General features: G+C 44.8%; 1 protein-coding gene across 1 annotated transcript in view; it reads left to right on the top strand.

Annotated features, from left to right (window-relative positions):
- adarb2 (adenosine deaminase RNA specific B2 (inactive)) overlaps positions 1 to 13,117 on the top strand; it is a 201,372-nt gene that overhangs the window by 153,542 nt on the left and 34,713 nt on the right. The window contains exon 4 of the mRNA XM_029699121.1: positions 11,207 to 11,321. Coding sequence (XP_029554981.1) covers positions 11,207 to 11,321 — 115 coding nt within the window. The remainder of the gene's footprint in view (positions 1 to 11,206; positions 11,322 to 13,117) is intronic.

The raw sequence follows: 13,117 nt of genomic DNA, 5'->3' as shown, positions 1-13,117 counted from the left end.
ATGGATTTTGTATAATGTTAAGAGAGCAGGGGCCACAGCCAGACTTATTTCTGTCACACTGAAAAGGGCATTCTTATACAAAAATGTGCATTTATTTCAACGTGGTGTGAAGTGCATATAGTATTAGATGGCTGCATATACACTAATGTTGTCACTGGCAGACAGACAGACACACACACACACACAAATAAACACACAAGCACATTGGACAACCCATTAGAACAAGACAAGTTACCTGAGCTAGCCCTTTTCTTTACCAATCTCAGACATGTCATTCTCTCCATCCAACACACTGCACCATTGACATTTTCCCTTGATACCTTGTTGACTGCTTAGGAATGAAAAAAGAACACCTTAAGCTATAAATCAAATGTCAGGTGTTGCAGTGTAGTGGAACCATATCAATATTCCATGATATATGACCAGCCAGGGGACTTTATAAAGGGCCGGACCCATAGACATGACATTGGGGGACACACTCGTTTCACGGCATTTCGCCCGATGGCGGTGCTATACATCATGGTGGGAGTGGGTTTCAAAGTGCAAGGACTGTCTGATGCCCGTCCACGTTCAACCGAGAAGCATTCGCCTGGGACCTCATTCATAACTTCTTCACCGACTTTCATATTAATACATTGTTTTGCTTTATTTGAAGTACCCATAGCTAGCTACCAAGGGGCTGGACCAGTTTTCCCAAAAGTTAACGATGTGTAACGCTAAGTTTTGCTTGCTAGCCAACCAACAACGTCAATGCCGCTATCAAGCCAATCTACTTTTACTCGAGTGAAATATATGAAACTGTTCATGACTAGATTTGATCTAATTTCACAAATGTTCTTTTATCTCAACATGCAATAATACACTATATATACAAAAGTATGTGGACAACCCTTAAAATTAGTGGATTCGACTATTTCAGCCAAACCCATTGCTGACAGGTGTATAAAATCGAGTATACCGCCATGCAATCTCCATAGACAAACATTGGCAGTAAAATAGCCTTACTGAAGAGCTCAGAGACTTTCTACGTGGCACCGTCATATGATGTCACCTTTCCAACAAGTCATTTCGTCAAATTTTGGCCCTGCTAGAGCTGCCCCGGTCAGCTGTGAGTGCTGTTATTGTGAAGTGGAAATGTCTAGGAGCATCAACGGCTCAGCCGCGAAGTGGTAGGCCACACAAGGTCACAGAATGGGACTGCCGAGTGCTGAAGCACGCAGCGTGTTAAAATCGTCTGTCCTTGGTTGCAACACTCACTACCGAGTTATAAACTGCCTCTGGAAGCAACATCAGCACAAGAACTGTTCGTTGGAAGCTTCATGAAATGGGTTTCCATAGCCGAGCAGCCGCACACAAGCCTAAGGTCACCATGAGTTATGCCAAGCGTCGGCTAGAGTGGTGTAAAGCTCACGTTCTCTGGAGTGATGAATCACCCTTCACCATCTGGCAGTCTGACGGACGAATCTGGGTTTGGCAGAAGCCAGGAGAACGCTACCTGCCCCCAATGCATAGTGCCAACTGTAAAGTTTGGTGGAGGAGGAATAATGGTCTGGGGCTGTTTTTCATGGTTCGGGCAAGGCCCCTTAGTTCCAGTGAAGGGAAATATTAACTCTACAATGACATTCTAGATGATTCTGTGCTTCCAACTTTATGGCAACAGTTTGGGGAAGGCCCCTTCCTGTTTCAGCATGACAATGCCCCCGTGCACAAAGTGAGATCCATACAGAAATGGTTTGTTAAGATCGGTGTGGAAGAACTTGACTGGCCTGCACAGAGCCCTGACCTCAACCCATCGAACACCTTTGGGATGAATTGGAACGCCGACTGCGAGCCAGGTCTAATCACCCAACATCAGTGCCCGACCTCACGAATGCTCTTGTCACAGAATGGAAGCAAGTCCCCCCAGCAATGTTCCAACATCTAGTGGAAAGCCTTCCCAGAAGAGTGGAGACTGTTATAGCAGCAAAGGGGGGACCAACTCCATGTAAGATGTTAGAAGAGCAGGTGTCCACATACTTTTGGTCATTTAGTGTACTTCACAATAATATTGTGTGGACTTCTTCAACTACAAAAAACAGATGTTGTATCTAGCTGAAGCAATCTATGAACGTGTATAATGTGGTGTGAGTTTTACAGTAGACTAGGCTACATAAGCTTTGCGTATCTCTCTCTCTTTGTCTCTCTCTCTCTCCCAATGTGCTAACTTTTTTTCCTTCCCCAGAAATTATTTGGTATCAGCGTTGCTGGCTTCATCAAAAACTGTTAATCTTGTGGATTTGGGATGTCCTTATTTATTTGTTAGGGGGCCTATAGCAGGGCTCTCCAACCCTGTTCCTGGAGAGCTACCGTCCGGTACGTTTTCACTCCAACCCTAATCTAGCACGCCTGATGCTAGTAACTGAATCAGGTTAGTTACAACTGGGGTTGATGCGAAAACCTACAGGAGGGTAGCTCTCCAGGAACAGGGTTGGAGAGCCCTGGCCTATACAGTACACGAGGCCAACTTTACCATATTATCCTGCATCCACACTTCCACTAGATTACTTTACATGAATGATATCTCTCAGGTCTAAACAATGTCAAATTTGAAAAATCATGTATTTAGCTTCTTTCTATTCTGTGGCTGCACGAAAGAACAAACATAACGTGAATTCAGGTATGCTAGTTGTTTACGTCATCTTTGTGTCCTTGATGAAACAGAAGAACATCCATAACTGTAGTTACTGTAGGTATAGCCAACCAGTACTCCAAACAGTGTGGCTTAGTGGTGTGTTGAATCGATTCCACGATCGGGACTTGAGCAAGTGTTCGTCTCGTTCGCAACGTGGTGTGCAACCTCAAATCTACGCCCACCGTGACGTATAGCACCGCCCCACCGGGCGGAATGGCGTGAAGAGAGTGTCATGACATTGACCATGCTGCCTCGTCACTCACCCAGCCAGTCACGAGCAGTCACAAGCAGAGGGGCCACAATCTCCCTTTGATGCTGTGCTAAAATGGCTTCTGTTTTCTAACCATACTTTTTCTGGCTCAACAACCCACTGAAAACATGTGCTTGAAAACATTGCTTTCCCATATGCACTTTAATGTGCCAGAGACTGTTTTGCTACAGTGCACTGTAACAGCCAGGCACCACCAAAAACAACAAAAAACATCAGTTGTGTTTCCGTCCTGCGTTCTCCCTCCTTAATCTCGGAGCCATGTGCGGCTCGGTGTTTGGCAACAGCCGTTACGGATCTGTTCAAAGACCGGCGTCGTGGGGACGAGGTTTGAAGTCTGCTGATTGCCTGGGTCAACCCCAGAAACAGGCGCTGTCTTGATATCTTCAAGAACGGCAGAGATGGCGGTCAATAAATCGTCCCTTCAGAGGATGGCATCGCAGCACTTCACAGGACACGTTTCAATGGTTCCCTGCCTTTCAACACATGAAAGGAGATGCTGGATCCTACCGGGCGGAAAGATCGTGAAGCAGTGGGCATATAGGACTGCAAAATACAAGTACAATTATTCAGTGTTATTTTTCCATATTTCCCTATCCGATGAAAATTAAATTACTCATGTTGGTACAATTTGTCTACATCATTTCACAGTTAACTTAAAGTAGAGTAAAGTATTGTCAATTATCATCTCATTAAGTATATTCACAATAATGTTTTCTAGCTAAATGTATCTTCAAACTGTGTTGCATTTTTATACTTTTTTGTAACAGTTTAGTCTCCTCTCCCACCTGTTGTGTTTAGCCCACCTCCCCTTTGTGAATTATTTTCACACACAGAGGTAACTGCCAAAATAAAGGAAACACTTCAGCAAATGAGTGATACAATTACAAAGTATATTGAAAGTAGGTTCTTCCACACAGGTGTGGTTCCTGAGTTAATAAAGCAATTAACATCTCACCATGTTTAGGGTCATGTATAAGAATGCCCAGTTACCCATTATTTTAGCTACCATGGCTAGAAGAAGAGATCTCAGCGACTTTAAAGAGGAGCATAGGGGGTTTCAAATGTGTGTGTTTGTGTGTGTGTGTGTGTCTCATTCACCAGATCTCAACCCAATTGAACACTTATTTGAGATTCTGGAGCGACGCCTGAGACAGCGTTTTTCACCACCATCAACAAAACACCAAATTATGGAATTTCTCTTAAAAGAATGGTGTCGCATCCCTCCAATAGAGTTCCAGAAACTTGTAGAATATATGCCAAGGTGTATTGAAGCTGTTCTGGTTCGTGGTGGCCCAACGCCCTATTAAAACATTTTATGTTGGTGTTTCCTTTATTGTGGCAGTTACCTGTATGCAGCATAGCGAGGCAGGTCATTAATGTTAGTCATTAACATCCTCAGATCCTTCTCTCTCTATCTCCCTGTCTCTCTTTCTATCTCCACTCTCTTTCTCTCTCTCTCTCCCTCCCTCCCCCTCCTCCACGTGGCCCTCCTGAATCATGCCCAGATTAATGAGCAACGTGTGAAAGGCCCTCATGGCCACTGGAGTGGCATCCCTCCTTTTAGTCTCAACTAGAGAGAGTTACGCTCGTTAAAAGCCCATCACTGGCCCTCTCATTTCCTCTCTCTTCATGTAGCTATCTCCCCCCTTCCCTCTCTCTAGCTCTCTCTCTCTGTCTCTCTTTCTCTCTCATTCCTCTCTCTCTCTTTCTCCCTTTTCTCTCGCCATCTCTTACCCTTTCTCTCCCACCCACCCCATCCCTCTCTCTCTCTATCGTTCCCTCTGTCGCTCTTTCTCTCTATCCCCCTCCCTCTCTCTCTTTCTCCTCCTCCCTCCCTCCCTTTATCTCTCCCTCCCCCTGCCTCCCTCTCTCTTGGGGGTCGGTCATGTTATCCTTTTGAAGGAGCCACTCTCCCTGGCCTTTGATGCATAATGCATAAAGCCACTGATGTGTGTTTTACACCGTCTCTGACATTATTAATTCGTCTCAGCCATATCTCTCTTTTTATCTACAGTGATCTGTACTATGGCTGTTAACATACCATCTCTGCATGTCAAATCTCTCCCTATTCCCTATAGTGCACTAAAAGTGCTTGGCTCTGGTCAAAAGTAGTGCACTATATAGGGAATAGGGTGTGATTTAAGATAGGCCCTAAGGTAAAACTCTGTTAAACCAGGTCAGGATTGTTCTTGTCGTCGCCAGGTTACATCAAACAGTGGCTATGTCCCAACAGGCACCCTACCCTATTCACTATTTAGTGGACTACTTTTTTTATCAGGGCCCATAGAGTATAGGGAATAGGGTGCCATTTGGGATGCACACACTGCCCCAGATGAAGTTGATCCTGATAGCAGCTTTGTTGTGGTAGTTTATGGATTTGTTGGGATCTGTATGTTCAGATGGACCCAGTTCGGGGTAGATATGAGGCTTAGGAAGAACCTGACCCCCATCCAGCATCTGTTTATCAGAAGGTCAATACAGGCACTGGGTCATGCCATGTGGATTAGCTTTCTCTGTTGAGCCCACACAATGTTGTGTTCAACACCACCATTAAACGGCCGTGAAACTAACGTCTTCCTCCATCTAATGAATGAATGACATTGTTTTGGTAAAGTTATTACCCATCCCTAACAGACGAATGCAGTATATCATGTATTTTACAGTATTTGTTTGTTCTACAAGGATGTGCTCTGTACCTAGGCTATAACCGGGGTTGTGTCCCAAAAGGCACTCTATTCCCTATTTAGTGCACTACTTATCACAAGTAGTGCACTATGGAATAGGGTGCAATTTCGGACAAAGCCTAGGACTGTCTTCCTATTGCTGGTTGTGATATGAGTGTCAGGTGACATTAACGGTCATAATTATCTGTGATGCGAAGTCCCTCCCAGGGCTGTCCTGTCAGTCAGGAAACTGTGCTATCAGCACATCTAGCCAACACGTCGACAGTAACATAACGAAATGCCACCCCCTGTCTTTGTCTTTTTACAGAAGGCAGGCAACGCCAGTGAGACGCCTTCTGACATGATCACCTGAACCTGATGTCACACACACACACACACACACACACACACACACACACACACACACACACACACACACACACACACACACACACACACACACACACATACACACACACACACACACACACACACACACTTCACCTGCCTTGCCTGTCTGCTCGCAGTATATATCTCTGTTGCTCTGAGAGAGTATGTACCTGAAGCAGCGCTGCACTTAAACTTTCATCTTTATTACATCTGAGCTGGTTGATTTGAATGGGTGGTTGTGTCTGTTATATACCCATGTAGGTCACATCCTAATGGGTCAGCTTGATCTGGCTCTGCCCTGGCTCTGGCTCTGGCTCTAACCCCAATGTGTTTACGAGTTTATCTTTCTAGATCGGCCATTTACAGAAAACAATGTGAAGTCACCACGTGGGTTCGCCAGGTGCATTGTCGGCGGAAACCTCTCGGCGGTGTCGCAGCCTAGCTCTTCCCCCATCCATGGAAACAAGGACAGGAGGCACAGAACCAGAAGCAGACAAAATGCCCTTACTCTCCTCCCTCCATCCTTTTTTACCCCCCTTTCATCACTCTTTTCTTTCTGCTCTACATCAAGCATGTGGTTGATAGGAAAAAGCTTTTTTCCTAATGATTGTGGCTCAGCCTGGCCGATCTGACTGACAGCACCCTGCTGATGATGCTAAAAGCATGGTGGGGTAGAAATCTGTTCCGCAGGCTGCATGGCCATCTGGACATGATACTAGGAAAGGTTGGACATGGTTTGAGGCAACACGGCAGCAGTGCACGGCTCGCAAATCTGTACACAGTTCATCTTCCAGCCAGTCCTCTTGTCACACGACGGTGTCTGTTGTGGCAAAACAAAAGCAAACCAACAAGACGAGAGATAAAAGGAGAGAAATGTTAGTGTGTTGGGTGTCTGTGATGGAGCTTTGAGAGAGAGAGAGGGAGAGAGAGAGAGAGAGAGAGAGAGACTAATGGTACAGGTTATAGAGTACAAACAAGAGGAGAATCTGTCTCGCTGCGGGTGCCTGGCACTTTGAGAATATAAAAAGCCCCCGAGGCAAGGTTTTACACGTTGAATGGATATCGCCTTTCAAAAGCCTCGCACTCGGCGGCAGGGGCGAGTGAGGGATGATATAGAGGCAGCAGGAAGACACTATTAAAACTTGGAGAATGAATTGTTAAATACCTCTATAAAGAAATATAAGACATGGCCCCATTTTTATGCAGCCATCGCTGCTCTGGTGGCACCTGATAAGCCATAGCGACAGCATGGGGTGAAAAAAATGGCCTCCACTCGTGCAGACATATGATTGGATTTTCTTGAACTGGAGATTGCAATGCTCTCGGCCGTCATGGATGTGCTGCTGGTAACGCATGCTAGTGCCCCCCACACACAATGACCGGCGTTAATTGCAATAGTATTAGCCTCTACCATCTCCGCAGTTTCCCAGAGTCCTTTTACATGATTAGGATAGGGAATTCCCTGCTTATGAATTTTACTAGAAATACTACAGAGGTAGGTTATTTTAGAGGTGGCCCATTCAATTTGGTGTGGATCGGGTTTTAGGATTAAACACATTAAATCAATTTCAACTTATTAGACTTTTACTTTGAAATTGATGGAACTACAGTAACATTGTCAAATATAATGTAATATAACGTAGCCATGGTAACAGAATTACCTCCCAAAGCCACTTACAGTACATGAAATAGAGGAAAACCTCACTGTGGGAAGGTGATGAGAGAGAGGTCTTATCCTCAGATGTAGTCTTATCCTCAGTTGACACCTGGAGCATGGTTATCAGCTAGCAGTATTGGCACATCCTGCTTAGTATTAACCTACAATATTTCCCTCCATAGTAGATTATGCAGTGTGTTTTAGTTCTCCCCATCAGCCCCACGGGCCCCCAGAGAGGGAAAAGTGCCCCCCCCCAAATGACACCCCATTCCCTATATCTTGCACTAACCTTTGACCAGAGCCCTATGAAGCCTGGTCAAAAGTAGGGCACTATATAGGGAATAGGGTGCCATTTAGGACGCAGATAAAGACTTGTGGGTAGACTTCTGGGTCAGGGCTCAGTGTATGTCCCCGTTGACATTTGTGTTCCTGGCACAATATTGACTTATGAGTGAGATGGAGACGGCAGGAGAATTGGCAATGACATTCTACATTACCTTGGAGATAAATGTGAAACTGTTAGCGGGGTTAGTCAGTAGAGCTTTTAGCAGGACATTTTGTATGCTAGTTATGTTTTACGTCCTTCTGGTTCATGTTTTACATTCTAGATTTCTGCTAATATGCTTCATATTTTATGGAACCTTGTTCGTTTCAAATCTTTTTTGTACACATTACTGTTTAGTGTCACTATTCATTTGCAGTGACACTTTCGCGCATGAAGGTTGATCAGATATAGTCATAGTCATATACCAATAGGGACACAAACATATTTGCCCCTTAACCTACGTTTCACCTCTCAGTCTGTATATCACGATTCTCAGTCTATATATCTATGAACAGTCAGTCAAGTCAGTCCCCTCCTCATCTCTGTGTGTTTATAATGCACCACATTTTCACTCACTTCGTCTCTGTCTCTCTCTCTCTCTCTCTCTTTCTCTCTCTCTCTCTATAGGGCTCTGGTCTCTCTCTCTCTCTCTCTCTCTCTCTCTCTCTCTCTCTCTCAGCGTAGCCTCCGAGTCTTTACAACTGTCACAGCCAATCTCCCTGACAGCTTTCCCTGTCTGCCTTGGCCCGACGGTACTGCGGTGTGTTTAGGCACTACAGTGCTGCTCTGTGATTGTCATAAACATTTTGTCCCCTCCTCCGATATCTCAAATGGACTCCATCAACTGCCAGAGTCCCTCTGAATCAAACAGAACAACATTTCCCTTTGCCTCCAATGTCCTGAATACCAAATGATGTGGAAAATGTCACCTAGTTGTCATTCAAACTTTATTTTTCAGCACCTGAGGCTAGTGTAATGTTGCATTGAATGGCCTCTATTGAAACTTCGCAACATGCTGTACGCCTTGTTGCCATTTCCATATATGAACAAGCCTGTACAGCTATTAGATGGTGTTTGCTGGCTTTCTCCACCAAATATGTGTGACATTTTAAACGGTGAGAAGCAGCTAGGGTCTAGCTGGTAGAGTTATTAACCTTGTTGTGCATCCAGGGGGAGAGCAGTCAGTTGGGAGGTGGCCCTCCTTTCCTCTCCTCCTCCTCCCCTCATCTGGGTGCACATTACTGTCTAGCAAGCTTCTTGGCCCTGTTATTCTGCAACATTACCCCCATAAGGGTGGCAGTGGTGGGTGGCAGTGGCACCAAGCTACCATGAGAGAGAAGGAGGGGGAGAGATCACGCCATTTCCCCAACAGTGCTGTACGTGAGAGAAAGTCATGGCACATAACGTCTCACCTCAAGATCAGATCAGACGTCCACGGGTCTGTGGAGGAGAGGTGGGGGAGAGGAGAGGAGAAGAGGAAGAGGGGGGAGGAGGAGAAAGCAGGGCATGATGCCAGAGAACATTGCACCTTGGCTCTGAGGGCCACTAACACCTGCCAGTTCCCTTTAACCCACATAATGTCATGAATGAAATACTTAAAAGTGGCAAAGGACTTGACATAGTTAAATTGTGACCAATTGAGACGCAAGAACCCAATTCTGCCACAACCAACAACAGTATTCTTACAGTTGGTTAGATCTCACTACGAAAAAAGAAGGACAGTGCTTGTTTTCAGGGATTTTAACCTCTGAAGCCACTCAGATTGTAATCTATGACTAGGAGCTTGACAACTGTTTTTAACGTGTTGGCCTATCACATTGCCAGAACAGAAATCTATAATTGGTTGAAGTTCTCAGTGTGACAACAAGTCATAATGCTGTACAGAGGTGAAGAGCAGCATAGCATCATGCCACCACAGTTATCTCCCTTAAGATGACAGTATCTCACACTTTGACACCTCCCAGTTGCCTGGTGTCTTGAACGGGCAGAAGCACTTTACTTTTCACCATTACAAACCAACCAAATGACTCACATACAGTGTAATTGTAGTCATCTTATAGTGATAGATCAGAGCGGCATGTTTCTCACCATTCTAGATCCTAAGTATGCCCAGAGGCATCATGGGAGATCCCAGCTCTCCCCCAGTGCATGCTGATCCTTACTACCCAGACTGTTGGTGATGGTGCGTTGGTGACAGTGTAGCACCACCACCAGCCGCCTTACAGCTTCCCCTGAGAACGCCACAAGCTGTGAACGCCCTTGTCACCATTACCTCTTCCATGTGTGAGAGGAGTGTTTCACGGCCAGGGCCCAGCGACGAGGCTATAAAGAGAAATATGCTCCCTAATCGTTTTTTTCTTTTCCTTTTTTCTCTCTCTGTTCTTTAACCGGTCGCCTCCGTGTCTGTTTATGTCCTCTGAGCTATCGGCTATCTGCTCAATCTTTCGGCTGCTAACTGCTAAGGGACAGAGGTTAGCTGCCTCTCTCTCTCTCTCTCTCTCTCTCTCTCTCTCTCGCTTCCTGTCTCTCTCTCTCTCTCTCTCTCTCCCACCACATTGTAATCTCTACTTGGCCAGGGTGAGAGACTGAGAGACTAAGCTGATGATTATTACACAGAATAACTTCAGTACCAGGCACGGGGCTTGAGATGGTGGGAAATCACTGTGCACAGGTTGCCAACTTATTTTAGTTGATAGTATGGGTTTCTTCAGTTGGCTACGGTAGGCTGTCTGAAGGAGGGCTGGCTACTTTGGTCTACATAAGGTTTTTGGAGGGACCAGGGGTGGCTAGGCTTGACTGGGCTACTGTGTTTCTCAATAGGCAGATTGTTATGAACGAACCCTAACCCTAACCACACTAGTGAGAGTGCTTTAGACAACAAATGTTTTTCTTCTTGTTCACACATTTAGTTTTGTGTGGCTATGCATTTATGTTGGATAATCAGAGGGAGGGGAGGTATATGATTAAATGTAAACTTTTGCCTGAATCAATTTGTGTGTCGCTACCTTTTCTAGTGTACATTTAAATGTGAAATGTACTTAACTAATGTAATCATGTCTGTGACCCTCTTAGCACCTCCACACTTCTCTGGTTATCTATGTCCGTTGCTAGGCTAATCTGTATAAATAACACCTCTTATTTTTGTTCTTCTCGTGCTTTTTAACCAATATGAAAACAATATGTTTTAAACCATGTATATCGAAATAAAGAAACTGATTGTGTCTTGCAGGACTTTGCCGATTCAATATTCCGCTTGGTGAGGGAGAAATACCAGGAACTGGCAGACAGCTGCACCCCCATGCATGCACGACTCAGAGCCCTGGCAGGCATCGTAATGACCAGAGGTATGGTACATTTCATTGACTTTTATATCACATTATATTTTTAACCAGGCCAATATATATATATATATATATATATATATATATATATATATATATATATATATATAGTGAGAGAGAGAGAGAGAGAGAGAGAGAGAGAGAGAGAGAGAGAGACCACTGCATCCTCATGCACCTGCAGAGCGTCATATACTTCTGATATGAATTATGTATTGACCGTGGTCCCTGGGGGAGATGAAGACAGACATTGTACCCGTGTCATTCATCCAGCTATACACCGCGCGACAGTACCTACACTCCTGTCGGTTTGACAGTAGCTCCGCTGGTTTTAGAGAACTACAGAAGGGTTTAACTCCCTCAATAACTTTCTTAATATTGTCAATCGTCAGGAGTGCATTACTGTGTTATTAATGTCTAAAAACTGGACAATAGCCCTGTTAGCCAACAAAGCCATTAAAATGTCCATTGTAAACACACTTTGATTTGATTGCATCTACTGTTCCCAGTCTTTTTCCTCACCTGGAATTTATATTGGGCCCTCACACACAATCTGTGTCTTTTAGCAACTAATAACCCTATTAGCCTATTAGCCAAGTTAATTAACAGACATTAATAAACAAAATGTCAATTTAGTGCTTGAATAATATGTATTTTAGTCAGACTTTTGATCTTATATCTCATATAGACATTTCAACCGCGCCCCAAATGGCACTCTATTCCCTTCATATGGCTAATGGCCCTGGTGAAATGCAGTGCACTATAAGGGGAATAGGGTGCCATTTGGGGGCGCATCCTGTCTTTATCTCCACCTGGTATTTACATTGGGCCCTAGCTCACATCTCCCACACAGAGCTGTAGTGTGCTTAAGTGGAGAGCTTTATCTCTTTGCCTGGCTGCAGTCAGTGGGGCTCAGTGTGATGGCTGTGTGGTGGCTGGTGAGGATGGATCAGTATCTCCAGCAGTCTGTCTGTGTCGAGAGCGGCGGCTCATCAATTTAGACTTCACTGAGACCCGGCTCGCCTTGACCTAATCTTATTCCGCTACTCTCCCTGCCGCTCAATAATTGGCACTTTTTGTTTATTAATAGGCAGTGTTATCTTCAAAGATCCAGACGCGTACACAGCTGTTGCTGGAGCTGCCCAAGTATTTGTGATTGTGAGAGAGCGAGAGCTACAGCAAGCTAGCAGGCAGCAGACACAAACTTGACAGGAACACTAGGGGTTCTGTTTGCTGGTCACTCTCTCTCTCTCTCTCTCTCTCTCTCTCTCTCTCTCTCTCTCTCTCTCTCTCTCTCTCTCTCAACATCTATTGGCTGTCTCAGTCCTGTGCACACACCACCGACATATTAATAGAGGGACTTGACTTTGAACCACAGCCCCTCCCCTGCCCAACGTACTCCCATTCAAGGCCTGTGGAGACAATTCCAACCTGGGCGAGATTTGATTTGTCACTGGCACAGTGAGGCTCTTATTGGTTATGTGGCTGTAGAAGGCAAAGTAAACAGAAAAGTCATTGGGTTAGAAGGTGTGGATAATTTCATTTGTATCTAAGATAGTGTTGGTCCTTGGAGATGGAAATGAGTTTAGGACATCAGAGTTCCCCTTGGAAAGCATGCAGAGGGAGCGCATGACAAATGCCAAAGTCTTTTTTATTGACTACTTGTTTGGTATGGAGATGTCTTAACACAGCCTGTAATTCAGTTAGGATATGTGAGTCTCTCTCCCATAGAGTGAAATCATAGGAGATTAAATAAAAACAGTTCAGAGAGTGAGAAGCAAGTAGTGAATTATTGCTTTGTA

This window comes from Salmo trutta, chromosome 2 (assembly GCF_901001165.1).
Source record: "Salmo trutta chromosome 2, fSalTru1.1, whole genome shotgun sequence".
In the NCBI taxonomy this organism is placed as follows: domain Eukaryota; kingdom Metazoa; phylum Chordata; class Actinopteri; order Salmoniformes; family Salmonidae; genus Salmo; species Salmo trutta.
Note: the sequence above shows the minus strand (reverse complement) of the source record. Positions and strands in the feature narration are given on the sequence as shown.